At 43.0% G+C, this 27,066-nt stretch overlaps 1 protein-coding gene across 3 annotated transcripts in view; it reads right to left on the bottom strand.

The window, feature by feature from the left end:
* The window catches only part of THSD4 (thrombospondin type 1 domain containing 4), a 590,989-nt gene that overhangs the window by 438,406 nt on the left and 125,517 nt on the right, over positions 1–27,066 (bottom strand). For all 3 annotated transcript variants that reach the window (XM_079122620.1, XM_079122621.1, XM_079122622.1), the window contains 2 exons: positions 19,910–20,360; positions 7,637–7,739 (listed from right to left, as the gene is read on the bottom strand). In XM_079122620.1, coding sequence (XP_078978746.1) covers positions 7,637–7,739; positions 19,910–20,360 — 554 coding nt within the window. The remainder of the gene's footprint in view (positions 1–7,636; positions 7,740–19,909; positions 20,361–27,066) is intronic.

Genomic DNA, 27,066 nt, shown 5'->3' with positions numbered 1-27,066 from the left:
CACTCGAATCCGGGCCTGCCGCCCAGCTGAGCTTCGCTGGGTGGGGGAGACTCACCCCGTGGTTCTATTTTAGTCCGAGTCTCTCAATGCCTCCCCTTCTTGAATCCTGGGTTCTATGGCGACTGGAGATGCAGTCACCCTCTAGTCCGCCATCTTGGATCGCCCCCACAATTTGTTATCCAGAATCCTGTTGATGGCTATTTGGGTTGTTGTAGTTTTGAACTATTATGAAAAAAGTACTATGAGCATATTAAAATCTTTTTATGCTTGCTTTCATTTTTCTTGAATAAAATAATTATTCAATGGTGAAGTAGTTTTCTATATTAGCTTGCAGAAAAGCAATAATATACATTCTGCAGGCATAAAAGAAATTGCATATTTTGCATCTTTCCTTGTAGGATAGTATAAGCTCACAGATACTTTTCTGTTAACTCCTTACTCCCTCTCTACAAGCTTCAATCTTTCAATCTACAGACATCCTCATTCCTCTATCATTCTAAACAAACCTTTCCGTTTCCCTTTAAAGTAGCCAATACTCTCAAGATTCCTTCGTCAAGGCAATTTCTGATTTTTAAGAGATGGCTTTCCTCACTGGCTACCCTCTTTAACTTCTTTTCAGTAGAGAAATAAGACTAGAATGGCAATCTTCCAGAACATTCTAGGATGGGTAACAGTCCATTCTACTCTTATTTTCCTGGTTCTCAGTCTCCTTGCCCTTGTGCAGTGTTCAGCAATGTTGACAACCTCTCCTTGAAACCTTTATTCTGACTTTGGTATACAAGAGTAGAGAGATTCTGCAGCCAATCCTTTGGGTTTCAACCTGGCTCTATCACTTACCAGTTTGGTGGCCTTGAGAAAGCTGTTTCACTATTCTGTGCATCTTTTTCTTCTTAAATGATGATAATAATATACTTAGTACATAGGTCACTGTGAGGATTAAATGAATTAGCACTAAGAAGGATGCTCATTATGTAGGAGGTGCTCAATAAGTAGAAGTGACTTTTATCATCTCCTTTGATCCTCATTGTCTTAGACAGCTCAGACTACGACAACACAACACCACAAGGCCGGTACTTAAATAGCAGAAATTTACTTCTCATAGTTCTGATCCAAGGTCAAGGTGACAGTAAGGTAGTTTTACTCTGAGGCCTCTTCTCTTAGCTTATAGGTGACTGCCATCATGCTGGGTGCTCATGTGATCACTTCAGAGAGAGGCCTCTGGTATCTACTCTTCTTCTTATAAGGACACTAATGGGGGTCATGACTTCAACATATGAATTTTAGCACTTGGTCCTAAGGCTTTCTCCCTCATATCTCATGGCTCTGATAATGCCAACTGTGTTCTTGTTTGTGTCAGGGCAGACTGCTGGACTGGCAGGGCAATCAGCAGCACACCTGAGGACCTGGGTACCCACATTCCATCTCTGCACCCACAGAGTTTTAATCAAAGGGAAGAATCTGATGGAAGTGCCTCAGGGCCCTGTGGATATTAGAGACTATGCGGTACCACTAATATTCCCTAGAGCAAAAACTACTATTCTTGCAAGCAGTCTAATAAATGTTGCCTGGACTTAAGCAGAAGACATTCAGGGAATTCTACCAGTGTTTCCTGCCTGTGTTAGTCATTAAGGCTGGTCACAGACATTCCAGTTCTCCTACTGAATACTTGGTGAGATAGTACCTCCATGTTCTCTTTGACCAATAAGATGTGAGCAGAAAAAATGGGAATCACTGCTGGCAGAAATTTTAAGAACTCACACATGATTCACTTGTTCTCTTACTCTGCCCAGTAGAGTTGGAGGTGAGATGCAGCTTCTACCAGCCTGGGTCTCCAAATGGGCAGAACACACACTGCATTGTCCATGTAGCTTGAGCAAGAAAAACTTCTGTTGTGCTAAGTTATCAGTAGCTGGGGTTATTTATTACTGCAGCATAAGCTAGTCACTTGATAGATGCAATTGTCATGTTCATGTCACCAGTTGGCAAGTTCCAATTTGACTTGGCCTCACCTCTGGCTTTTAGATATCTACTTTATTTAGCTCAGCTCTCAGGAACACACAGTGCACCTAAGCTGCCCAAATACAAATCTGTCCCCAGGGTATGAATTAAGACTTAGACCCGCTACTGTATAGTCTGCAATGCCCCAGCAAACCTCTAGACTCTAGGGCTACCAGCCCCCATCCCCCGGACATGAAAACAGGTGAGTAATCCTCCATATTTGCAGTTTTGCTTTCTATGGTTTCCATGACCCAGGGTCAACTGTGGTCCAAAAATATTGAATGGAAAATTCTAGAAATAAACAATCCATGAGTATAAAATTGTGTGGCACTGTGAGTAGCATGATGCCATCCAGCACCATCCACCTGCTGGTCGCTTAGTGACTGTCTAAGTTATCAGATCGACCACCCTGCACTATCACAGTGCTCTGTTCACGGAACCCTTATCTCAAATAATGGTCCCACAGTGCAAGGGCAGTGATGTGGGCAACTTGGATGTGGTGAAGAGAGGCCCTAAAGTGCTTCTTTTTATGAAAAGGTAAATGTTCTCTACTTAAAGAAAGAAAAAAAATTAAATGTAGAGGTTACTAAGACCTATAGGATAATATGATATGTTGAGAGACAGACAATATTTACACAATTTTCATGACAGTGAGTTTATTACTATAACTATTTTACTTGATTATTTTTATTAATCTCTTACTATATCAATTGATAAAGTAAACTTTATCATAGGAAAAAACAGCATATATAGGGGTTGGTGCTATCCTCAGTTTCAGGCATATACTGGTGGTGTTGGGATGTATTCCCCATGAATAAGGGAAGAATTTTCTCCAATGCCAGCATGTAAATGAGAATCTTCCTATTAAACTGTTTCATTCTAGCTACGTTGGCCACACAATTCATTGCCCAAGCCAGTTTGGAGAGTGAAAGAGAGTTGGGACGACAGGAATAAGCCCTCACAAGGATGCATGGGCTCCCTGGTTCTCTTTCCATCCTCTTTACAACATTAGGTCGAGGGCTATGAGAAAAATTCCTAGAGGCATTCTCTAAGGATAGGTCGCCATATCCAGGAAATGCGATTCAAAGCCTAAGAAGAAACATCTGGTGGAATTAATGTGCTTCTCAGAGCTTGAGCTCTGCTTTTACCGTTCTGTGTGGCACTGGACTGAATGAGCGCAGCTGTTTCCCTAAGTAGGCACATGCGAGGGGCAGCAGACATCCAAACAAAACCAAGAGCCCAATGGGAAACCCAGCCGCAAGGCATGTACACCCCACAGAAACATGAGCACCGTCTTCCTCCCGCTGGTCAGCCTGGGAGTCATTTAAGAGGAAGAAGAATTACGTGAAGAAAACAATCTTAGCAGCAAAAAGAATTATTCAAATGAAGCCAAAGTAAATGCAACTCCAGTGACCATGGGCTCCTTCTAGGCAAGTGAGAGATATGGATGTCAGTGAATATTTTAAAAAGATTGCTAAATTTCCTACTAACTGCATTGTAGAACCTGGGTGATTAATCTACGACTATTCTGCATTTCTCTTTACTTGGTAATACACCGGAATTCTAATTAGCTCATTAAAAAATCTCAGTGACTTATGACCAAGAAGTACACACTGATTTTTGTTAATAGAATCTGTTTTTCAGTCTACCTCAAACTCCACTTCCCCATCTTCACTTTATGTATGTGGATCCCCTGTGACAAGGCTGATCACATGACCTGAGTCAGCTCTGTGCCTCGAACTTGGGTACAGGGATGGCAATAGTGTTCCTGAGATGGAAATGGTCCCTGGGCATGATTTTTCTAGCACTGCAGTTACATATCTCACAAGCTGGCCAGCGATAGAAATTTATTATCTCATAGTTCTAGAGGTCAGGATTTGAAATCAAGGTGTTGGCAGGGTCATGCTCCTTCTGAAGTCTCTGAGGGAAGACTTTCCATGCCTCTTCTTGGTTTCCAATGGTTGTGAGCAATCTTTGGTATTCTTTGGCATAAGCTTCATCACTACCATCTGTGCCTCCATAATACCAAAGCCATCTTCCTCCATATGAGTTCACATGCTATTCTCGGTGCGTGCCTCTGGGTCTCTTCTCATGGAGTACAGCCTACTCTATTACAGGGAGATCTATTCTTATTTGACATGTTAATTATATCTATTTCCAAAAAAAGTCACATCCATAGGTACCAGGGGTTAGGACTTCAACATAACATTTGATACAATTCAACCCAAAGCACAAGGTAAGAAAGAATCTCTCCCACTGTGATTGCAAGCTCAAAACCATGTGAGCCTGATTTTGTGTTTGAGAGAAAAGTAGGCAGAACCAAGAGATGGTGGAAGATGAGAAAGGCAGGGTCCTAATGCTTTTGACTCCCTGGATTGCAGCCAAATCAGAATCCCAGTCCACTCTGGGAATTCCCAGTAGCATGAACAACAAAATATCATTCTTGTTTACATGTATTTCATTTAGGTTTCTGACACCTATAATCAAGAGATCCAGTTGATCATCAGGAATGAATAATGCTGTATACTATGAATTCAAATAGTTTCCCATATCTGGGTGGGGTTATTATAAAGATTAGTCATGAATTGAAAACTGTTGAGATTAAGTGATGAGCATATAGGAGCTTATTATTAAACTATTGTACGATCCTCTCTACTTTTACCTATGTTGGAAATTAAAAAAAAAAAAAGCTAAATCACATACATGTTCGATAAATAAACCCTCTCAGGTATCATCCTTAAAGCCCAGCACAAATCAGGTGGGAAAAAGAATAGAATCACACCTAACCCAGACAATAGCAGACCTCCACAGGGAAGAGTTGTAACACATGAAAACAGTACGATGTTTTTCTTTGTTGCCGCCACAGAGCTGCCAATATTAGACTCAAGACTCCCAGGTCTTGAGGTCTGACAGGATGTTGAGGTCTTGGAGAACAGCAGCTGGATTGTGACCACCCCTAACCATGCAGAGGAGGTCCAGAAATGCAGCTTCAACCCCTGGGACATGATGGTATGTCACTGTGCCCTGAGCAGGGTATTACTGAGCTATGTACTGTGCTGGGGAAATTCATCTTCTCCCCCAGGTAGTTACAGGAAAGCAGCTCTTATCCACAGCAGCCATTAAACAAGGATGTGGCTTAAACAAAAGACAGGGTGGGTCACTTCTCCAAATGTTCACTGACAAGTATTATTGTTCCAACATGAGGATAGCATCTATGGTTTATGAAATATCCGTGACTCTGTTCCTCAGTCTAGTCACCTCTTTGGGACCCTGCCTCCTCTTGGAGTAGAGATTCTTTCAATGCCAGTTACTCATTAGAATCACCTGGGATCCTTAAAAAATCCTGACTTTCAGGCTGCATCCCAGACCAATTAAATCACAGTCTCTGGAGGTAGAGTTCAGGAATCAGTATTTCTAGAAGGTTCCTCCATTATTCTAATAAGCAACCAGGGCCTCAACTGCTGCTTTGGGTAGACCTAGAGCCATGAGGTGGCCACTCACTTTGGATGTGTGTCTCACTTCTCCAAGGCTCTTCTACTCCTGGTCAGATCAACCCTACTTCCTGAGTTACTCACATGGGTATACCTCAGTCAAACTATGACCTAGCTCCTTCCTCTTTGTTTAGTTTTCTAGAATTGCCACAACAAAATATCACCAAAGAGGCTGAAACAACAGAAATGTGTCCTCATAGTTCTGGAGGCTGCAAGTTCAGAAGCATGAGTCGACAGGGCCACATCACTCTGGAGGCTGTGGGTGAGGCCTTCGCCTGGCCTTTCCCTAGCACCCGGCAGCTGCTGGCACTCCTTGGTGTTCCCTGGCTTGTACACAAATCTCTGCCTGCATCATCATTCGTTGTCCTCCTGTATGTCTGCGGCCTTCCTCCTCTCCTTATGACAGCGCGTCATTCTACAATAAGAGCCCACCCTACTCCAGTGAGAACTCACCCTAGCTGAGTTATGCCTGTGATGACCATATTTTCAAAGGTCACATTCCAAGACCCCAGGAAGGAAAAATTGAGGGAGATATTCCTTAACCCAACATCTCCTCACCTGCACTAAGTCTTAGACTTTGTCTTTACCAGAACACATGTAAGACCTAGCTTATTGTGAATATAATGCCTTTATAAAAAAGTATTTTGAAATCATTTCCAATTTATAGAAGAGTTGCAAAGATACTACAGATAGCTCCTGTACCCCTTTCACCCAGCTTCCTCTAATCTTATAAAATCATAGTACATATATAAAAAATTAAGACATTAGTACTATTATAATACTATCAACTTAAACCACAAACATAATGTGTATTTTGTCAGCTTTCCAACAATGCCCTTTCTCTATTCTGGGATCCCAAGTGGGATATCACCTTGAATCTAGCATAATACTGTTAAGAATGAAAAAGGTCCCAACCAAGTTCTATGCACAGAATCAAAACTACCCCTTGAGGGTTCCCTCCCTTGCTCACCTCTGACCTCCCACCTACCCTTGTGTTTGCACTCAGCTGGCCCTCGTTCTCATCTGTATGTCTTTCCTACTTGAATCTGATAGTCCCAAATTTTTAAGTTGAACTTGTTCTTAATAATATTGAGGTCAAGGGGCCACTCAGAGAATTTAACAGAATATACAGACTCCTCTGAGGAAAATGCACAGACTATAACAATTTTGCACCCAACTTTGGAGCAGTCAGATGTGGATCTCCCTTCTCCATCCCCAAGGACTTCTACTGAAGCACTACCTTCCACAGTCTGAACTCCCTGGGCGTTGATACTGCAAAACAATCAGCACATCTCACTATAAAGCCCTCTCCAAAAACATTTTCTCCAGATCCTGGACACAGCTGGCAGGGCTCTGTACTCTGGGTTTTGGCCAACACCAGCTGCCTGGCCACTGCCTTGGGTTAAGGCTGAGAAGTACTGTCCAGCAAAGCCCTTCTGCTGGGTCCCTTTAGCCAACTAAGCTGTCAGTATAGAAGCCCTAGCAGCTTGGCTCAACCCAATACCACTTCTGAGCTTATTTTCTCTGTGATGATAAGAAATGTCTCAGAATTCAACACTTTTCAGTTCAAATGCTGTGTTACCATCTGAGTTTTAATAAAGAAAAATGACTGCAGTGTGCAGAGCCATATTGACAAGCACTACTAACTTCAGATCTGTTATTTTGTGAAAGGGCAGCAATCTCGGTCCCAAGGGCAAGGCCTGCCTTCTACTCCTTATCTTTGGAAAGAGCATGGGAAGCCCCCCTCATGTGAAAACCACACAACTGTCAACTCTACAACTCTATGTGCTCTTAGCCCCCCACAACAGCCCTTGCCAGGTACCAAAGAAAAAAAAACTCCACCATTGCTCCCTGCCATAGTGTGTGTGAACCACCTGTTCCAACTGATCCTCCAAACCCAGTTCTGTCCCAGGTGCTCAGGGTATTTGTTTTCATCAAGGGCCCATTGTTGAGGATGGCGCAGGTGTCATCTGAGCTATGCAACCATTGGTAAAGACCCCTCCAGAACCCTTTGCCCTGAGGTCACACTTTCCCCTCCATTGACATTCCAGCCAAGATCACCACCATGCCTCCATCATCAACCAGAAAGCCACAGGGTTGGGGAACAGACAAAAACAATTCTAAAGGAGGGCTGGCTCTGTTCTTACCTTCTGCAAATGGTTCCCATTCATAAAACCGGCCCATGAATGGCTTGTTGTTGTAGGATGCACACTGTACCTCCCGGATACTTCTACTACTTTCTGGACATACCTAATAAAGCAGATATAACATATGCAGTTAGTGTCCATACTTTCCATAGCCCCAGTCAAATCCAAGGATACCTTTCAACTTCAAATATCAGTCTTCTACCTTGAAACCAGGTTTCTGAAATTTTGCTGATCACTTTGCATCAAAAAATTTTAGGACTGGGGGTGTAGCTCAGTGGTAGAGCACTCACTTAGCATGCATATGGCTCTAGGTTTTACCCCCAGCACAGCAAAACAATAAAAATAAAAATAAAAAAATAAAATAATTAAATGCAGATCCCCAAGCTTCTCACAAAGTCAGCTAAGTCAGAACCTCTGTAGGGAAACCGAATCTTTAAAAAGCTCCTTGGATTAAGTTTTTGGCACATGGTAATTTGAAACCCACTAACTCAAACCCTCTGTTCCCCACAGGTGGGTCTGCTCCCCTTCCTCACAGGCCATCAATTTCCACCTGTTTGTGCACACCCCTCTCCTTGCACAGGTTAATATCCACAGCAAACACATCCAGAGACCACGTGCCAGCTCTACTTTAAACATGTCATACATATTAGTTCATTTAATCTTCACAATCACCAATGAGGCAAATATCACAGCCTCATAGATTTTTCACAGATGAGCAAACTGAGGCACAGAGGAGTCACATAGCCAATGAAAGGCAGAGTCTGGATTCAAATCCAAGCAGTCTAGTGCCCACCAGCTCTCTCTCATTGTCCTCCCCATCTTTTCTAACTTCTGTCCACCATCTGAAGCAGGAGTACCTGAAATTTATCACGCAAAAGAATCATCCAGAGATCTTGCTGGAAATGCAGACCCCTGGGTCACTCCCCCAAAGATCCCCATCAGTAAGTCTGGGATGAGATCCAGGAATCTGTATGTTATCAAGTTTATCCAGGTGAATCTGACACTTGAGAGTACTCAGAGAAAACATGCAGCTCCTCCTGGCTTATTTCTTTCTAAATTATAAATGGTAAATAGAGCAGAGCTTGACATAAAAGAAATGTGAAAAATAAAGTAGTAAAATAAGAATCTCTAATTCAGTTTGTGGATGGATCAAGTATGATTTACCTCCTTAATACACCGCCACACTTTAAAAAAATATGGGGTATGCATTTTATCAGAAAGAAAGGGAAAGGAAGTTGACCTCCTAAACATTAAAAAGCACCATGTATAGGAAACCTCTAGAACAAACTGCTAATACAATTGGTCAAATTCCTCAAGGATTTGTTAAAAAAAAAAAAATCTACTGTATGCATTAGAAACACCAGGTTTCCTGGAAAAGGAAGGATCAGAGAGAGAAATGAGACTGGTGGGAGGGTGAACATCTCCTGCTTGGTAGGGGACAGTAGAGGGAGGCTGCAGTCACTGACCTCAGGGTGGTCACAACCCTGCTGCAGCTTGAGTCAAACCATATGGAGCAAGAAGCCTTGCAAAGTAGCATATGATGGGCAAGGACTGGGTGGACAGGCAGGGTGGGCTGAGCTCTGACAACCTGTGAGCCGCTGACAGGCCAGACAGCCCATCTCCAGGGGCTTGGAGCCCACCTGCTGGCAGCCCTTGCTCTACCCATGTAGGCCTCCCACAAAGAGCTTTGGGTTAGGATGATTCCCCCAACCTTTTGCCACAGCTAAGTTCAACTAGGATGTGATCCATGGGACAGCTTGGAGAAGGCACTGGCCCTGCAGCCACACCTGAAGCTGACGTAGAGAAAGAATTACTAAGGGGTTTGTTAAAAATACAAATTCTCAACCCCATCCCAGTTGGAGGGTGATAAAAGGGCCCAGGAATATATGGCTGAGGTAATGCCTCTGGTGGTTTTGGTGCAGCCATCCTGGCACCAAGGTTGTGCAGGAGCGATTAAAAGCCACGCCCACACCCTATCTCCCCAACTACTTATGGATGAGGACACTGAGACCTGGAGAAGTGGCGTGCCTTGCGTAGGGTCCCAGAGTGACAGGAGGCAGAGCCCAGAGGACTGACTGCTCACCCTGACCATAACAAGATATGGGAGGCCAGTTGCTGGCCTGCAGGCTTTCACAACAGAAACAGAGAAGATCGAGTGAGCTAAATGTCCCATTTCTCAAATAACTACATCTATGTAAAGTTAAGCTGCTTCACATCCAGGCTTTAGCCAGAAGCCACCCTTAATTAACCTGGTGGCACTTACAAATATCAGAAGCTGTAGACTGCAAAGACATTCAGTGGTCTGTTTACTAGCTTTCTCTCCATGAGCAAAATACTTCCAAGAAGCCGGACTACAAACCAGTGAACCTTCAGAATCATCTAGAATTGCTTAGCATTTGACAACATAATTATATATTTCATGACTTGAAAAATAATCCATAATCTATTAAATGAAAAATGTTAAAATAATTGATTTTGTGTATTCCCCATATGCACATGTGTATATGTGTGTGTAGACAGTTTAAAAGTAGCTCTGGGAGGTGGGGTTAGAGAAGTTTTCATAATTTTTAGTCTATTTGTATGTCAAATTGTTTGTAATAAATATGTATTTATGCAATAAATATGACAATGTATCAGTATTGAGATCTTCCAAATACATTGGCCCTTAACCAATCCTGATGTACTTGTAATTTATCATCTTGTGGTATGTCACACTAAGGCCTGGGGCTCCTTACTGCCATCCAAGTGCATCTGCCAAGGCAACCAGTTACTTGTGATGGGTCATTCGGGATACCCTGTCCCCTGGTCTTCAACAAATTGTTTATATCTGAGCAGGGCCCAGTTACCTCCTGAGACAGGAGGACTTAATGTGGCATCAGACCCACAGTGGAATGTCAGGTGCTGAGGCAGCAAAGTCACCCACAGTGGCCAGAGTCAGCCAAGTCCAGTACAGTATCCAGCAGGCAGCTGGCACTAGAGACGACAAGGTGCCCTGGTAGATTAGCACACTGTATGTGACCCCAAGCAGGGTCTCACATGAGGCAGGGCACTACTTCCTGGGGAGGAGAGGGACTCAGCAGGAGCAATCCAAGACTCGCCAGGCCCAGTGGTGGCCATGGGTTACTGAGACAGAACTATGGTACAATTAAGGAACACAATCAAGCGATGATTTACAATGGTAAGGATGAGGAAGAGTAAAATTTTCTTTTTAGTACTTATTAAATGCAGAACTTTACCATGTAACTTATGTAGATTAGCTCATTTCAACCTAACAATAACTACTATTCATATTTTATAGATGAGGAAATCAAGGCTAAATGAGCTGCTACATGAGCTTCCCAAGGTAACAGGTCTAGTAGGGATAAAATCAGTATGTGATCCAGGCATGGGGTCTAAAACTTACAGTATAGTGCTGCCTTGATAACAGTGCTACTGTGTCCCTCATGGCTCTGAGGACAAGAAAATTAATTTGTGATGGACCTCCAGACAAGAAAGCCTCAGTTGCTTCCTGCCTATTTTCAGGTCAGGTCTAGGGGCCAACGTCAGATTCAGCCCCAAAGACCTGGTGAAGTGACTAGCCCTGGTTGTAAGAAGCGTGGGCACTGTGGAGTGAGGATTAAGACCAAGCAGGCCTGGGAAATCCTGTTTCATGTTTCTTTTGTAGATTACATCTGTTTGTACTTGTCCTACTATTATCAGCATATAATCTCCTCTCATTTTAACAGACTCTCTGAAGTTAAAACTTCCAGGTTACAGAGCACTTTACATTTGTTACATTTTAAATTGGTTGTTTCCTGATGTCTTGGCCGATTCACCTTCACCTTGTGGGTAATTGACTTTATATTACACTGTGAGCCAGCTTCAACAGGTTTCCTGCAGACAGCTGATCCTTTCCAAGGGCACAGATTCTTATAATCTTCAGGCCAGAAAACTGAGACAGAGGGGAAAGCCACATAGAAAGGGATCCGGCTCATCTGGGATGGGAGCCTGCTAGCCAAGAAATGCTTCTGGGAGATAATCTTCCTCCAAATGACTCCCACCCCAAAGAGGGATGGATGTTTCCACTGGACTCTTAATGGGAGAGAAATAAAGGAGTATTTTAAAAGAATGAGCTGAATCCTTATAAAGCAATACAGGCCCTATCCAAAGTTCCATCTAGACAATTGCCTGGAGTTGCTATGAGTCACCAAGAGTATTATGGAAACTCCGGCTACATTTCTAGTGACCCTGGTTAATCTGAGATGACAACTATGTGTTCCCAACTTCATTGCTTAAGAGGCCACCATCAGTGATCAAACACTTACCTTTGGGTAATTAATTATGTTCGTTTCCCCAGGAGATGAAGAGCACTATGCCCAATGAAGGTGGAACATGACCTTGAAGTCAGCGGGGTCAGATATGCAATTTTTCTTTTTTATCCTTTGCGTTGCTCTGGATTCAATCAAAAGATCAGCTACCATAGCAACCTATGATGTATTTAACATCACCACTGAAAAGTCTAAAAACAGAAATCTAGCAAATGTCCCTCACTGCCATGAGAAAGTGGCTGTGTGATCTTGTCAGACACTGAGCTTCTCAAAGTCTAAATCACTACATCTGAATGATAATCCCCCAAACCCCAATCACCAGGGATTCTGGTGAGGATTAAATTAGCATACATGAAGGGCGATGCTCACAGGAACGCCCCCACGTGTCTGAAGGCACTGAAGAGGGCTGCAACTGTTCCAGAAGCCCTTGGGGCCGAAAGGTCAGTATTTTGAGCAACCGTTCTCTTCCTTCCTTTCTTTTCTGCAGCGTGAAAACGGGATGTATTTTCCAGCTATAGATAACCAGGCACCAACATTTCTTTCAAGTTACACAGCACGATCTCCAAATATTTACCATCTTCTTTCTCAAGTTACACAGGACAAATCCGACCTGAAAAAAAGGTGTGCTTTTTTGCCACCTCCCAGCACTCCCACAATTCTCCAATCAGTGAAATGATTTGTCCAAAGAGTCAGATCAAGCCTTTGGATTTAAAAAAAAAAAAAAAAAAAAATCCAAGTTTTTCTTAGTTCTCAAACTTCTATTTTTTTCCCCACACAGGAGAAGTTCATAATGTTCCCCTAGAGAAAGGTGTTTCCCTTCCATTCAATACACAGGTCAAAGTCTCAAAGGATGTTAAAATGACTAAGTTTATCCATTTATCCAGAGAATCCTACAGTTTTAAGTACTCTGGACACATATGCATATAAACACAGACCTATCCCAAGATGCTTATTTATTTCTGCCACTTTATTTAAATTGTTTACATACCTCTATGTCTAAAAGAAGGCCTAAAAAAGAATGCCTTTTCCCTGCTAAGTAAGCAGTATATGGCAGAATACATTTACTAAATACTCAAAACTCTTACTGTCCTAAAGAATAAATTTCCTTGTGGCTATTTGAGGTATCCTATCAATAAAAATTACTTCCTTCTCCTCTGCCATCTGCCAGGGCAGGGTACGATGTTTCATTCAAAGAATACAGTGTTGTGACTGTACTACAGTGTTGTGACTAATGAGGAAGCAGAGCAGAATCTGTCGAAACAGCCTCTTGCAGGAATCTCACAGGTCTCGGTTTTAAAAAATCGGTAAAAACGTGGAAAAATAAATGTCTAATCTTGCAAAGCAAAATGTTAACTGACCCTTCCTAATACTGGTAAATCAAGATCATAAGATTATTAACATTCTATATGTAGCCAAATGCATAACTAAAAATTAAAATATGGTTAGCAGAGTGAGGAGGTGATGGGGGAGATGTGAAGTTGATATTAGTATATCCTTTAGAATTATGAAGAGAATGATCATAAAAACTAGAAATTCTCCAAATGACTGTGAGCACATTTTGGGAGAGGGACTAGGATATATCTGTCTCTACCACTGTGATATTCCTTACTACTTGTACAAGTTTTTAATAATCATGAGAAGTGACAATTGTAAACAGCTCATATATAGGCATGATTCACAGAACTTTCAGTGGGTTCAAGAAGGGCTTCAAGAAGGCAGAAAGTGGAGTTGCCAAGGCACTGGCATTAACACACATCCCCAGCTAGGGACTCTGGTGATAAGCTCATAAGAAGAGATGTGAATGTGGAGCCCTGAGTCAGACGGACTGTCCAGCCAGTAACTGGCTCCGAGGTTCCTGGCAAGCTTTACACCTTACAGAATTGCACTGAATTCTCACCTGGCCCTGTTTTCTAAGTTTCTCCTTCAAATTGCAGTCAGGAAGTTGTTTGTCAGCTCCTCTTTCAATCAATATCAGATCAGACATGGGGTAGGATTAGAATCTGCCTGCAGGGAGCATGCTCAGCTGCATTTGAGATCTGCCCAACGTCTTCCCTTCATTTCACTTACTTTGAAGCAGAAACAACTCCACTTGGATAAACCCATTGTCAGAAGTCTGTCCCACCCCAGGGAAATATGCTGGAGAGTCAGTGATATCAGAACTCACCACACCTGTGTTTGCTAAAAGCTTCTTTTAGCCCCAGGGGTTCCCCCTTGTAACACTAAGTGCACTCTGTCTAAACTCAGGATCACACCTCCTCTGGCAACAAAGCCCCCTAAAAACTCATAATCTTGTCTCTGCCTCGCACCAGGTGATTGGCCACAGCCCACCTCCAGAAGGCATCAGGATGTCAGCCTGCTCTCCAGGGAAGCAGCCTGATCTCCACTGAAGCCAGGGCACTAAAAGCAGGTGGGGACAGACACCCAGGCTGCCAGCACAAAGGACACAAAGTGTCTTGGTGGGTTAATATATTTAGCAAACACTAATGCAGACTCCAGAATCAGTTCATAGAAAAGGATTTTTTAAAAACTGCATCCCTCAGGCATCTGAGGGATTGAAATTTGGTTTCCCCGTCCCCTGTTGCACTGCTACAAAAACTAACTCTCAAGTCTGGGGATTCAATGTGCTTCCACAAGAAAGACACTGAACCATTTACTGGATTCCTTTAATACTTCCTAGCTTTTGCCATAGCTGGGAAGGTGCAGGCCTGCAGATAAGTCAAAACTACCTTTCTGTGATGTTTCTTCACTGCTAGAGACATACCTGCAGGTGAAGCTGTTGCTCCCTGGAAAAGCACCTGATTGCACTGAAAGGTCCCCGAACACCCACTTCTTGCTTTTTAGCCCTTATAGGAAAGCAAAGGGCTTCCTTTTGGATTCACCTCTTCTTCCTAAAATAACTCTCTCTTCACCCAAAGGTAATCTTCTCTTCCCCAGGATACCCTCACTGATTCCTTCCAAGTCTCGCTAATTCCCATCATCTGGGGAATTTGAGCACCTAAGGAGGGGCTGGGAGTGTGCAGCTCAGTGGAAGAGCACCTGCTTAGAATGCAGGAGGCCCTCCGTTTCATTACCAACTCAAAAGAAAAAAAAAAAAGTTCTTAGGTGGCATGTGTGATCTTTGCTATTATTACCACTGATGAATCCCTCCTATTGCACTGGACTCCCAACTGCTAATCTCAGTATCCCCGACCCTGACAGCCTAACCCCACTCAATTAGTATCAATGGTGGTCCATTCTGTGAACTCACAATAGTGGGTGTTAATGGACTTGGAATCAGACTGACTCTTGCCTCCACTGTGTGCAGGCGGAAGGAGGGAGAAAGCTGCACTAGTTAGACTGATAGCACTCTAAAAGACCACAGGGTGGTTTGTCTATACCAGGACCTATACCTTAACTTCCTCATACACAATGTAGGTTTAAAAATATTATTCCACCACAAAGAAGAATAATATTATGGCATTTGCAGATAAATGGATGGAATTGGAGAATATCATGCTAAGTAAAATAAGCCAATCCCAAAAAAACCAAAGGCTGAATGTTTTCCCTGATAAGTGGATGATGATATATAGTGGGGGTGGGGAGGTGGGAGGGTGAGAGAAGAATGGAGGAACTTTAGATTATGTAGAGGGAAATGGGGGTATGAAAAATGGTGAAATGAGACAGACATCATTACCCTATGTACATGTAGGATTACAGGAATGGTATGAACTACATCATGCACAACCATAGAAACAAAATGATGTACCCCATTTGTGTACAATGAATCAAAGTGCAGTCTGTAAAAAATAAAATTTTTAAAAATCTTAATTTTAAAATCTCCATTCAGAAGTCATTAGTACTAATATTTATCATTGAATTGGCAGTATTTCATAGATGTTGTCTAATATGAATCAAATAATCTTAAAGACATGCTAGAATGCTTAAAATTCCCAGATGCCATCATGATAAGGTTGGGCTTACTATTAAACACAGGCTTTGGAGGGTGTAAAGAATTCACTGGCATGAAGTTGGTCATATTAGTTTCTTTCTCATCATTTTAGAACTCTGCCCCAGGAATGATTACATTGAAGCTGCATCGCAGTGGAAATACTGGGTTTCTCAGCAGGTTCATCATATCATCAGGCAAAGGGAAAGGACTTTGAATCACAGTTAATGCAGAGGACAAAGGGGAACTGGTAGAAAGTCTGGCTATTTCGTCCACGAGTTTCATGCATTACCAATTAGAACTTGGACCATGCTCAGACATGGAGGCGTTTTACTCTATTCCTGTCTACAGAGGTAGGGAAGTCACGGTCACCTATCCAGGTCTATTTTATTTACTAAGTCTGTGTCAGCACCTTGCCAAGACTTAAATATCCAACCACATCTGAACCTCACATCAACTCTAAGGGGTAGGGATTATCATGATCTACATTTTACAAGGGACCTTGGAAGGTTAAGTGATTGCCAAGGAGACTTGGCTCACCAGTGTGGAAGCTGGGATTTGCATCCAGCCCAGCATCACTCCCAAACCTAAGTGCACGGGCACTATGGCACATTGCCTTGTAGGTCTAACATCTAAGGAAACCAGTTAGTTAGAATCACTTTCTGATTTCTCACTGCATGTAAAGACGTTTCTCATTCATCTGTCTCATGTACAATGGTGAAGCCAGGCTCATGAGAATTTCTGCATTTTGAGATATTAAAGAATAAATTCTGCATTAATTGTGTGATTCTTTACAATGGAAAGGAGGTGGGAGGGACCCAGAAGACATGGCTGCTCTGAGATCATGACACCATTCTGCCTTCCTGTCTTGGACTAAGCTGTCAGATGCTCATTCCTCTTCTCTGGCCATCCTGGAAGCCTAGCTCAACTCTTCCCTCTATAGTGGAGTCCTCCTCAGTTCATGATCCCTGCTCTGTGCTCCATGTGAAGTGCTCCAGCACAAGCGTGGTAACCAACAGGTAGCTACATGCGGACCTCTCTTCTCCTCTGGACCATCAGGAGGCTGAGGCAGGGGCCGTGACCAGTGATGAGACACTCTGCACAGCATTGACCCCTACTCAGACCACTCCTCATGTTTATTCCCATGCATCTCAGAACTGGGCCCTCTGCTGTTGGGAGTGTTAGAAAGGCGGTGTTCCATCAAAATTGGAGTGGGATATACTGTTAAAGGGATGGTATTCTGAAACTAGTGGAGTATTTCCAACCTGTCCTGGACTACAACTCAATCTTCTTCTTCTCCCAGACAATAACTAGGAGTGATATCTAAGTACATGCAGTTTTGTTTTTAATCTTTGGAGTGGACATAAATAATAACCCACATTTCCTGTGAGGTTAGTAAGATTTTTCACATTATTTTACACTTTTTTCTTCTTTGAGGATTTGGGGATTCATGTCATCTCTTCATGTTGGACACTTGGGAGGATATGGACATTTCACACAAGGTCAGTGATGCTAAGATGCTAGAGCACATGGTCCATCTGGGGAGGTCTTAACACATGAAGTCTGAGGCTGCTCTCCTTGGAAAGGCCTGTTGGCAAGGTTGGTCCATGGCTAGGAACTTGGATTTCAGGAAGTCTTCCATCACTCTCTGAAGGGTAAGAGCGGCCCACTGTGCCTGAACTATATAAACAACCTAGTTTATACTGAACATCTGCTTTCCTTTTGGGAGTCTGGAATTTTGTAATATACCAAACAGAGAGCAACCATGTGACCAGCCCCCATTAAAAACTTTGGGTACAGAGAATGAGTGTTCCTGGTGACCACTTCACATTGTTGCAGGACTGTGCTCATCCTCACTGGCAGAGTACTCTTGGGAACTTGTGCCTGCTTTCCTCAGGGCTTGAGTCCATGTGCCTTTTTCTTGGCTGATTTGGCTGTGTATCTTTTCACTGTGATAAGCCACAGTCCTGAGTAAGACCACATGATGAATCTTGTGAGTCCTCCTTGGGAATTGTCAAATCCAGGGAGGTCTTGGGGACCCCTGATAGCATTTTAAAGTACTCACAGAACATCACAAGAAGTCATGGTGTTATAAAAAATATGTAATCATGGGACTTGTGAGGAATGACATCTCTCAAAAAGGGTAAAATGGATGTGCACCTGGGGCAGTGTGGTACACTGTGAAAAATGTCAGTGAGAAGAAGGAATTAAGCCTACATGGTCCTGTGTCAACATGAACTTCTTTGTTTTGCCAACTTTGGAAACACCAGAGGACATCACAAACTCACAAGTTTCTGAAATTTCTTGAAATCCAGTCTCCTCAGCGATGCAGCTACCCCAACACCCAGGGACGCCTGGCTGTACATAGGGAGAACAGCCCTGCTGTTGGCAGGATGGGCCTGGCAAAAAGAGCCTGCTTTAAAAATGCGAGTTAAGCGAAAGAAGTGCTGAGCAGATGTCAGACACGTTAGGCCAAATGTTCTGTCTCTTTTTCTTTCTCTTTATGGTTTACTTGGTTTTCAAAATTAAGAAATGTACTAGTCAATGGGAAAATGTGTTCTGCTTTACAAAATTCATTTAATTTTAACAGAACAACAATGGAAATTCAAGAACAAGGACCATGTCGGGTCATGTATGCAAGAAATTCCTAACTTTTTGATTTACAACGCCCTCTTTTACATCACCTCACTTGATCCTTATAATAACTATGAAGTAGAGAATATGACTTTTTTTTTATCTCCCATGGTACCTAGTCTGTTATAAGATGTTCAATTAAGATGTTTGGTTGACTGATTAGTGATGGCTTTAGAAAAGTTACTGCTTTATAAAAATTAATAATTTCTGAAGTCTGTCAGTGGAAGAACAAACTAAAAGCAATACAGGCATTCAGAGGAATTATTAAGATCACAAATTAAGTCATTTCTATGGACTCTATAGCAGGAAATATATTTTTAATGAGGAAATTGAAGCTAATATATAACAGCTGGCCTGTTACCCAGTAACAGAGTATTAAGGCAGATTAAATTATTAATGAAAAATATAGCAACTCAGAAATTTAACCTCTTAACACTCTCTCATTCCTTTCTCTTTTATACATGACCTTTAAAATGATATTAAAAACAACACATTTGCTCACCTTACATAGTTTACATAGATAATTAGCTCTCCCATTCACTAGCTGTGGAATCTTCTACATGTTATTTAACCTCTTTCCAACTATAAAATGGAAAGAGAAGCAAACTCATAAGGTTAAGGATGGAATGAAATGGGGTAAATAGAAAAGTGCTAAGCACAGATCCTGGCTTCTTATGAATTTTTAATAAAAGTAGGTATTATTAATGCATGAAGATGGAATCAATAAATATTTATTAAATGTCCAAAGCATGTATTCAGCCTTGATAAAACAGTACAGCTATATAGATTCTTCAAATATTGAAATACTCCTATTCAGTTAGTAAATAACTGCAGCCCAGAAGGCTTTAAATGCCATCTGTCACCCCAAATGTCCCAGCTCCTCCCCTAAGATAAGGAGACTCTTATGACCTCTCTATGAGACACCTCCATGATAAAATACCTAAAGTTTATATGTCTGGAGTAGCAGGGAGTCTACAAGAAACTTACTGGGTTGCACCTCCCCAAATACACACTTCCTTGGCACCACTGCTGGTTGCCCTAATTCAACCAAATTGCACTTGACCCACAGACTCATGAACAAAGAAAGAAATATTGTTGATATAAGCCACCAAGAATCTGGGGGTTGATACTTGTTACATAGCAATAGCTCTGACATCACTAGTAAGTGATTTATCAATACATGATTCTATAAGCTATGCATAAATTTCTAAAGCAATAACTTTACAAAAAAGTGAAGAACATAGGGAGATTATATAAAGAGGAAAGAGGGAAAGTGGTGTATAAAAAGATCTCTTAACATGGTCTAAAACTTCATGCCTTTGCTGTCCTCCATGTGCCCAGTGCCAACTGACTGGAAGGGAAGAGGAGCAGCGGGTTCCAGGCCCAGCACCAGGGGTGTGTACTCACGTCGGTATTGCAGAGCTTGTACTGCCGATAGGCCCCGATGCACGAGATTGCTGTAGATCGCAGAGGCTGAGAGAAGCTCTGAGAGGCTCCCTGGGCCCCCATACCATGGTTGTTGCTTGTTTCTGGGCTGTGGAAGAGACTTGAAGCTGCAGGGAAGCCTTGGTCATGGGTCAAAGGCAGCTGGTATATGGAGTCTTCTGAGGTCTGCAGTCCAGTGCGAGGACCACTGTCACTTTGGTACAGAGGTGCATGATGGGTGAGTTGGTAGGCTGGTGGGCTGTAGCCATGCCTAGGAGCAGATGTCCCTTGGGACCTGGAATGCCGAGGTGAAGGCCTCTGTCTCCGAAGCCTCTGTGGCGTTGTGTGTGTAGTGTCAGTCTGCAGTGGTAAGATGTACGGGGCCTTACCATAGCCATACTTTCCAGGACCAATGGGACCTCGGTTCCTGTTCCTAAAGACAGACATACAAGAGAAGAGATAAACAGAGACACCTGAATTTTCATGTTTACTCAGAAGTTCATGGTAGAAGGGACCAGGTAGGAACAAAAGCTTGGGAGAGAGCCTGTGGTGGAACTGGGAGGAAGAGTGGGGGATCCGAGAAGGGAATGTCAAGGAGGCTGCGGAGTACAGTGGAGGTGGGACTCAGGTGGGTGAACAGCAGATGATGTCAGTGGTTGGGGATGAGTCTGGAACGATAAGCTGTCGTCAGTGTGTGCATCTTATGTTAGGAAGTTTGTGCATTTTTGTAGGTTATAGGGAGCCAGTGAAGTTTTTTGGAAAAACAAAGATGTCATTGCAATTACAGTCATTGTAACTGTCTGTTCACTTTTTTCCTGCAATGATCGGAGTGGGTCGAGCAACTGACTACGCCATCGTTCTTGAAGCAGCCCATACTAAGCAACAGGTAAATGGTCATCCTCATGTTGGCATAGATCTTACAATTTTGTAAATATTTTCATAAAGGTCTTATTGCTTCGTGACACTTAATGAAAATCATGGAAAGAGTGGCATGCTCATAAATGTTTAACAACTGCATGTCCAGGGAGCACAAGGCCTTGAAGCATTTGTAAATTTCCATGGTCAAATACTACCACCATAGCCAATTTCAAGTCACTGGTATGAAGACAAAATCTGCTCTAAGGAGCAGATAAAAACAAGTTCCAGAGCTGGGTTTGCAGCTCAATAGTTGATAGAATCCATGTTCTGTATGCACAAGGCCCTGGGTGCCAATCCTGGAGAAAAAACAAAAACAAAAACAAACACAAAACAAAACAAAAACAGACTAGCTCCAGCACTACATGCATTTCAATTTATTATGCAACTACTATTTGCAAAATACAAAGCTAGAAATCTTGAAGAAATACAAAAATGAGTCAAAGTTCCCAAGACCCCAACCTTATAACTGAAAGCAACTAGACCATGATGCAGGGTGGGACAAGGGTCACTGGGGCAATACAGCAGTACTTTGGGGATTCTAAGACATCAGGAAGCACATCTATCTTGGGGAATCTGAAAAAGCGTAACAGTCACTGTTCCAGTACTCTGTGGAAGGACTTAAGTCATCTGACTCTTACTCATTTGTAAAATAACTGAACTGAATTAAATGACCGCCAAGGTTGCTCCAACTCTAAAATTATATGCTTCCATAATAATTAATTTTACATTTATGTAAAATTGGAAATGTGCCCAAGGGTTTCTACAGGATGGCCCCATTAAAATAAGCACATTAAAATAGCAATCAAGGTGAAACATTGATTTCTGCCCTCCTGCGGAAATTCTTTCTTCACTCTACATAACCACTGAATATAAAATTTAACAGAGCACAACTAATTATTAACATCTTTATCACTAATTGTACCTTCATTCTTAGCTGATATGGTTTTGAATTAAACCATGAGGCAGTGTTTATTTTGCCTTTAGGCATTTCTCAATTAATTTTGGCAGCACTTGGGACTCTGTTAATGATGGGGGCAATTAAGAAGTTAGTCTATATTTATATATATATATATAAAACTTGGATGTAATTTGCCTTTTTCATTCTTGTGGCAGGCCAGGTAAAATGAATGACATCATGCAATGGCAAAAGAAGGGATTTTATGCATGATGTTTTTAACATCTGAAAGCCTACTCAAAATCCCAGCCTCAAAGGAGGCACTTGGTGATCATAGCCAAAGCCAATGAAGAAATGAAGACACATGCAGTATTGCATCTTAAACTTGACCATGCCCAGGATCACGTGGGATTTGTTAAGCTGCAGATTCTGGTTTAGGAGGTCTGGGGAGTAGCATGTAGTCTACATTTCCAACAAGCTCCTAGGAGATGCCCAGGCTGCTGGTCCACAGACCACATCTTTGAGGAGCAAAGTCACTAAGCTGAAATTCTAAACAAAAAGGTCAAAATTCAGCAGGAAAAACCTATCATTTTTAGTGAAGATTGATAGCAATGACATTAAAACAAAAAACCTCTGGGTTTGAGGCATATTTAGAGATCTGTTCCCTGGGAAAATGCTGCCCAGTTCTTGCCCTCCTGGAGGGCACCGATGAACCACGCCTGACTTGGTCTTACCCTTGGGGAGCCGAGGAAGAACCTGCTGTTGGCTGACGACTTGTGTAAGTGTCTTGCCCAGGGCTGCCCATCACCTCTGTGGGGTAACATACACAATCACAAATGTCTACTTTTGTGTTCACACTGCCTTGTGGGGGGCTCTGGTTAATTCCAAGAACCATTCAAATTCTACCAAAACAGCACCATCATTGAAAGGATGATAGTTCAAAAGCAATGACCACTAAAAGCAATAAGCAACCAATTAGTGTGTGATGAAGGAATCCTTGACTTTCTGAGTCCTTGACTCAGAACACTTGGATGAGTGACAGATTTGTTCCTAGTTGGCCACGAGAATGCTTGTTTTCCTTATGATGTCACAGTGAATAATCCTGGTGGTTCAGAGTGGCCTCTTCCCCACCAGGACAGAGTCCATCTGGTCACTTGCAGGGGGCCTCCATAGAATGAGGCAGATTTATACAGAGTTGTGACAATAAGCACAGATGTGGCCAAGAGGACCTGTGTGGCCAGTTAACTCCTCCAGGGCACATATGGTAGGTGCCCAGGATGGCTGTTAAGTTGATTCATTCTGCTTGATCTCCCAGAACCCAGCTGTGGAACTTTGGGTTCTCCACTTGTCAAAATAGTGGCTAATTTCTAAAAGTTAAGTCTCGAGAAGGAAATAGAAAAAATAGAGTTTGGGATCAGAGATGAGGAAGTCAGAAGAATGAAGTGGTTTCTGACACAGACCCTGGAAGCCAGGATTCCTGGGTTTGAATCCCAACTGCAGCTTGCTAGTTTGGAAACTTTGGTTAAGTTACTCAATTTGTGTGTGTCTCAGCCTCTTCTAACAGGGCCAGGACCAGAATGCTTCTGGTGAAACACCCAGGACGCACCATTTTGGGAGATGGTCTCAAGGTCAGGCAACTATTGCCCAGAACCTGAGAGTGAGGTCAGTTGCTTTAAATATTGCACCCTACAGGCCCCCTGTCCCACTCCAAGCCCAGGACTCACCCTGTACTCACTTATAAATTAAGTTGGTAAGACTGGAAAGCGTTCCCTGTCTGAAATGCTTAGGACCAGAAGTATTTCAGATTTCAGTGTTTTTTGGACCTGGGATATTTGCACAGATTTTACTGGTTGAGCATCCTTAATCTGAAATGTTCTAAAATATGAAATTGGTGGTACCCTCCTAATGGGTAGTCATAAAGATTAAATGATTTAATAAGATCAGAAGTCTTAATGCCTCCCAAAGATTATGCACCATACAAGTATTTGCTTAAAAAAAAAAGTTGTAGTCTGGCCAGTTACTAGCTCTACAAACTTTGGCAAATAATGCATCTGCAGTCTTTCTACCTATAAAATGAGCCTCATGACCATTTCACATTCTCTAGGAAGGCCATAATTAAAAAGACAGATAATAATGGGAGTTGGGGAAGATAAACTGAAACTCTCATACATTCCTGGTGGAATATAAACTGATGTAGCCACTTTGAAAAACTATCTGGAAGTTCCTCAAAAAAGTTCCTGTTACTATACACCCCAGCAGTTTCAATCCTAGGTATATACCCAAGAGAAAGGAAAATACACCTTTACACATGCTTTGCACATGAATACCTATAGCAGCAATATTCATAATAGCCAAAAGGTAGAAACAACCCAAATGCCTAGTGACTGAGGTACAGATAAACAAAATGTGATCTATCCAGAATGGATCATTATTCAGTCACAAAAGGGTTGAAGCACAGATATATCCTGCCACATAGATGAACTCCAAAAACATCTAAGTGAAAGAAGCCAGACATATTGTATGAATCCCTTTGTATAAAATGTCCATAATGGGCAAAACCACTGAGACCAACAGTGGTTGATGGAAATGGGGAGATGGAAATGTGGGAACAGTAGGGAGATGGAAATGTTCTGTAATGAGAGAGCAGTGATAGCTGCTTAACTTTTGCACATAAAACTTGTGAATCATCTAAAGTGGCAAAATGTATGCAAATTAAATCTCAATAAAGCTGTTACTTTTTAAAGATGAGAGCATGAGTAATTCCCATCTTATCTACTTACAAGGATGTTGTAAAGATCAAATTGAGGTTACCGATTAGGAATATATTGTTTGGATCTGAAAGCAGTCTATCATTTGTTTTCTATTGTTTGTTTCCACACCATTTAGAAAACCTTCAGGGAGCAACTTCCATGGGCATCTGTTGAGCACCAGTTATGGTCTAGATTTTCCACTTGTTCACATTTCCGGTCTTGACAACATGAGTGTAACCCCTGCCCCCAGTAGGACTCAAGAGACACTAGTCAGCAGTGGTGGGTAGGAAGGGTTTCACGCCAGGTCCCTGTCTCTGTGGGTGTCTGGGAAAGTCCTTGTCTCTTGAGGCAATGCCGTGAATGGCACTTCCTTACAACAGGCTGGCTGACACCCAGGGGCCCACTCTGTACCACATGCAATTGTGTGACGTTAATGCTGAGCAGTGTGATGATTTCAGTCTCCCTCTCCCAACTCACTTACCCTGGAAATGTGCCACCTCCAACCATCCCTGTGACAACTCCCACATTTCTATTTCCTGCCTGAACCCCTCCCCTGAGCATCAACCTCATATGCCCAAAGAACCTCTAGGCCAGAGCCTGTGAGCTGCACAGGGATTGCCAGGGGCTCTTGTCAAAATACAGCCTGTGTTTCAGCAGATCTGGAGTGGGATCTGAATCTGCCTCTGTAACAAGCTCCCAGGGCTGCCAATGCTGGGGTCCTGGCACAGCACCACGATAGCGCCACTAGAAATCCCCACAGACACCGCCAACCCAACACATTCAGGCCTGGACCCACCATCTTTCCCCACAACACTGCTCCTGCTCTAGTGCTCCCAGGAATTCTTAAACTTGAACAAGCACCAGAATCTCCCGATGGCTTGTTAAGAAGGGCTGTTAGCCTACCTGCCAAGAGTTGGATTCTGGTCCAAGAGGGCCTGAGGTGGATCTGCGAGTGTGCCTTTCTAGGCTGCTGATGCTCTTGGTCTGAGGACCACACTGTAAGAGTCGCCCCTCAGTCTCATGCCCAAGTGCCACTGTCCCCCAAAGTCGGCTGATCTTCCCTTCACCTCTTCTCTCCATGGGAGGTTCATACTCCTCTGCTCAGTCACCATGGCCTGCAGGACATGGCTCCCACTGCCCCTCGAGTCCACCAGGTTACTGCGTGGACTACTACTCCCCTTGCAGGTTCCCCACAGGCTCTCCCAGTTTATCCTCCAGGCTCTGTCCTCGTGGTTTCTGCCTCCCCGGCTATCATCCCCAGCACCAGTGCCTGAAACAACCTCCTACCTGTACCCTAAGACTTTGCTGAAGCATATGTTCTCAATGACATTTTTCCTGATCTAAACTCTACCTTGACCCTCCGGTCCACAGAATGGATGTTCTTTCTCCTTCTATCAAACGCCACTTAACTGTCATAGCATAGTCATCTTTTATAAGGTATATCTGTTTACATACCTGCCTTAGCTTACTAGACTGCAGGGTCCTTCCTGGAAGGGGCCACATCTTATTTGTCTTTCAATCCAAAACCACTACAATGACCAGCACAAAATAAGCGCTCGATAATCAGTGTGGAAAAACTGAAATAAGGGATGATTGGTTCCAACCACTATTGCCAAAGGAGGACAATCCCCCTACCCACTTTTACATTTAATTTCTGTTACATGAAATACTGTATTTTATTAAAGACAAACTACTGTAGCCTTGTGAGGACAAGGCAACCTCCTCTATGCAGGAATTGGTGTCATCGATTAGGTGAGAGCATTCCTGGTAACAAACACCTAGAGAAGAAACAGGTCCTCAGACTACAAAGAGGGACCCAGCAGGGACTGGGACTTAGCCTTTCTTTTCAAAAGGAGCAAAGAATTAAGAGGTCAAGGGTGTTTCGTGCTTGCCTGTCAGAGCTGGAAAGCCACCCAGGCAGGGCTGTCAGCAGCCTATGGCTAGGGGATAGCTTCCCACCTCTTTTCTTAGTTTCCAATACAGAATGGAATGGGAGAGCGAGAACCCTGCCTTCCAGAAGCTGGGCTGTCTGTAGTGGTTAAACTTTCCATGTTTATTTCCATTCTGTCTCCCCTCAGAGCTCAAGTCCCTGTGAGAGGCTCGGCCTCTCCCAGCTGTGCTAACATGAACCACACATGGGCCACAGCATCCCACACAGCAGCAACCCCTGGCCCACTGGCCTGCAGGAGCCACAGGAGAGGAGCCGGGACTCAGGCACGGAGCTGGGGAGGAGCTCAGCTGCCTGCTGGTGCGGAAGTTCTCCTAGCACTGCTTCGCCTTGGAAGGTCTAGGTTTTCCAGCAGTGACACGGGTGCATTCTTTGTATCCAGGCATCTGAGTGAAGCTGCTAGAAGGAAGAAGTTCTCGCACAGAGAAGATGGGAAGGAGGCTGGAGGGGCAGAGGCCTGTTTATTACTGGAGATAGCTGACTACATCAGGGGTGGATGTACGTCTGTGCACAAGATTCTGTTAAGAACACTGAAGATCCCATCAACTCTTACTATGAGGGATAATGTCTATATGATTTTAAAGGTCCTTTATGCCACATTTTCACATTGCACTGTTGTGATGTATCA

This window comes from Sciurus vulgaris, assembly GCF_902686455.1.
Source record: "Sciurus vulgaris genome assembly, chromosome: 2".
NCBI classification, from domain to species: domain Eukaryota; kingdom Metazoa; phylum Chordata; class Mammalia; order Rodentia; family Sciuridae; genus Sciurus; species Sciurus vulgaris.
This window is presented reverse-complemented; position numbering and strand designations above follow the sequence as displayed.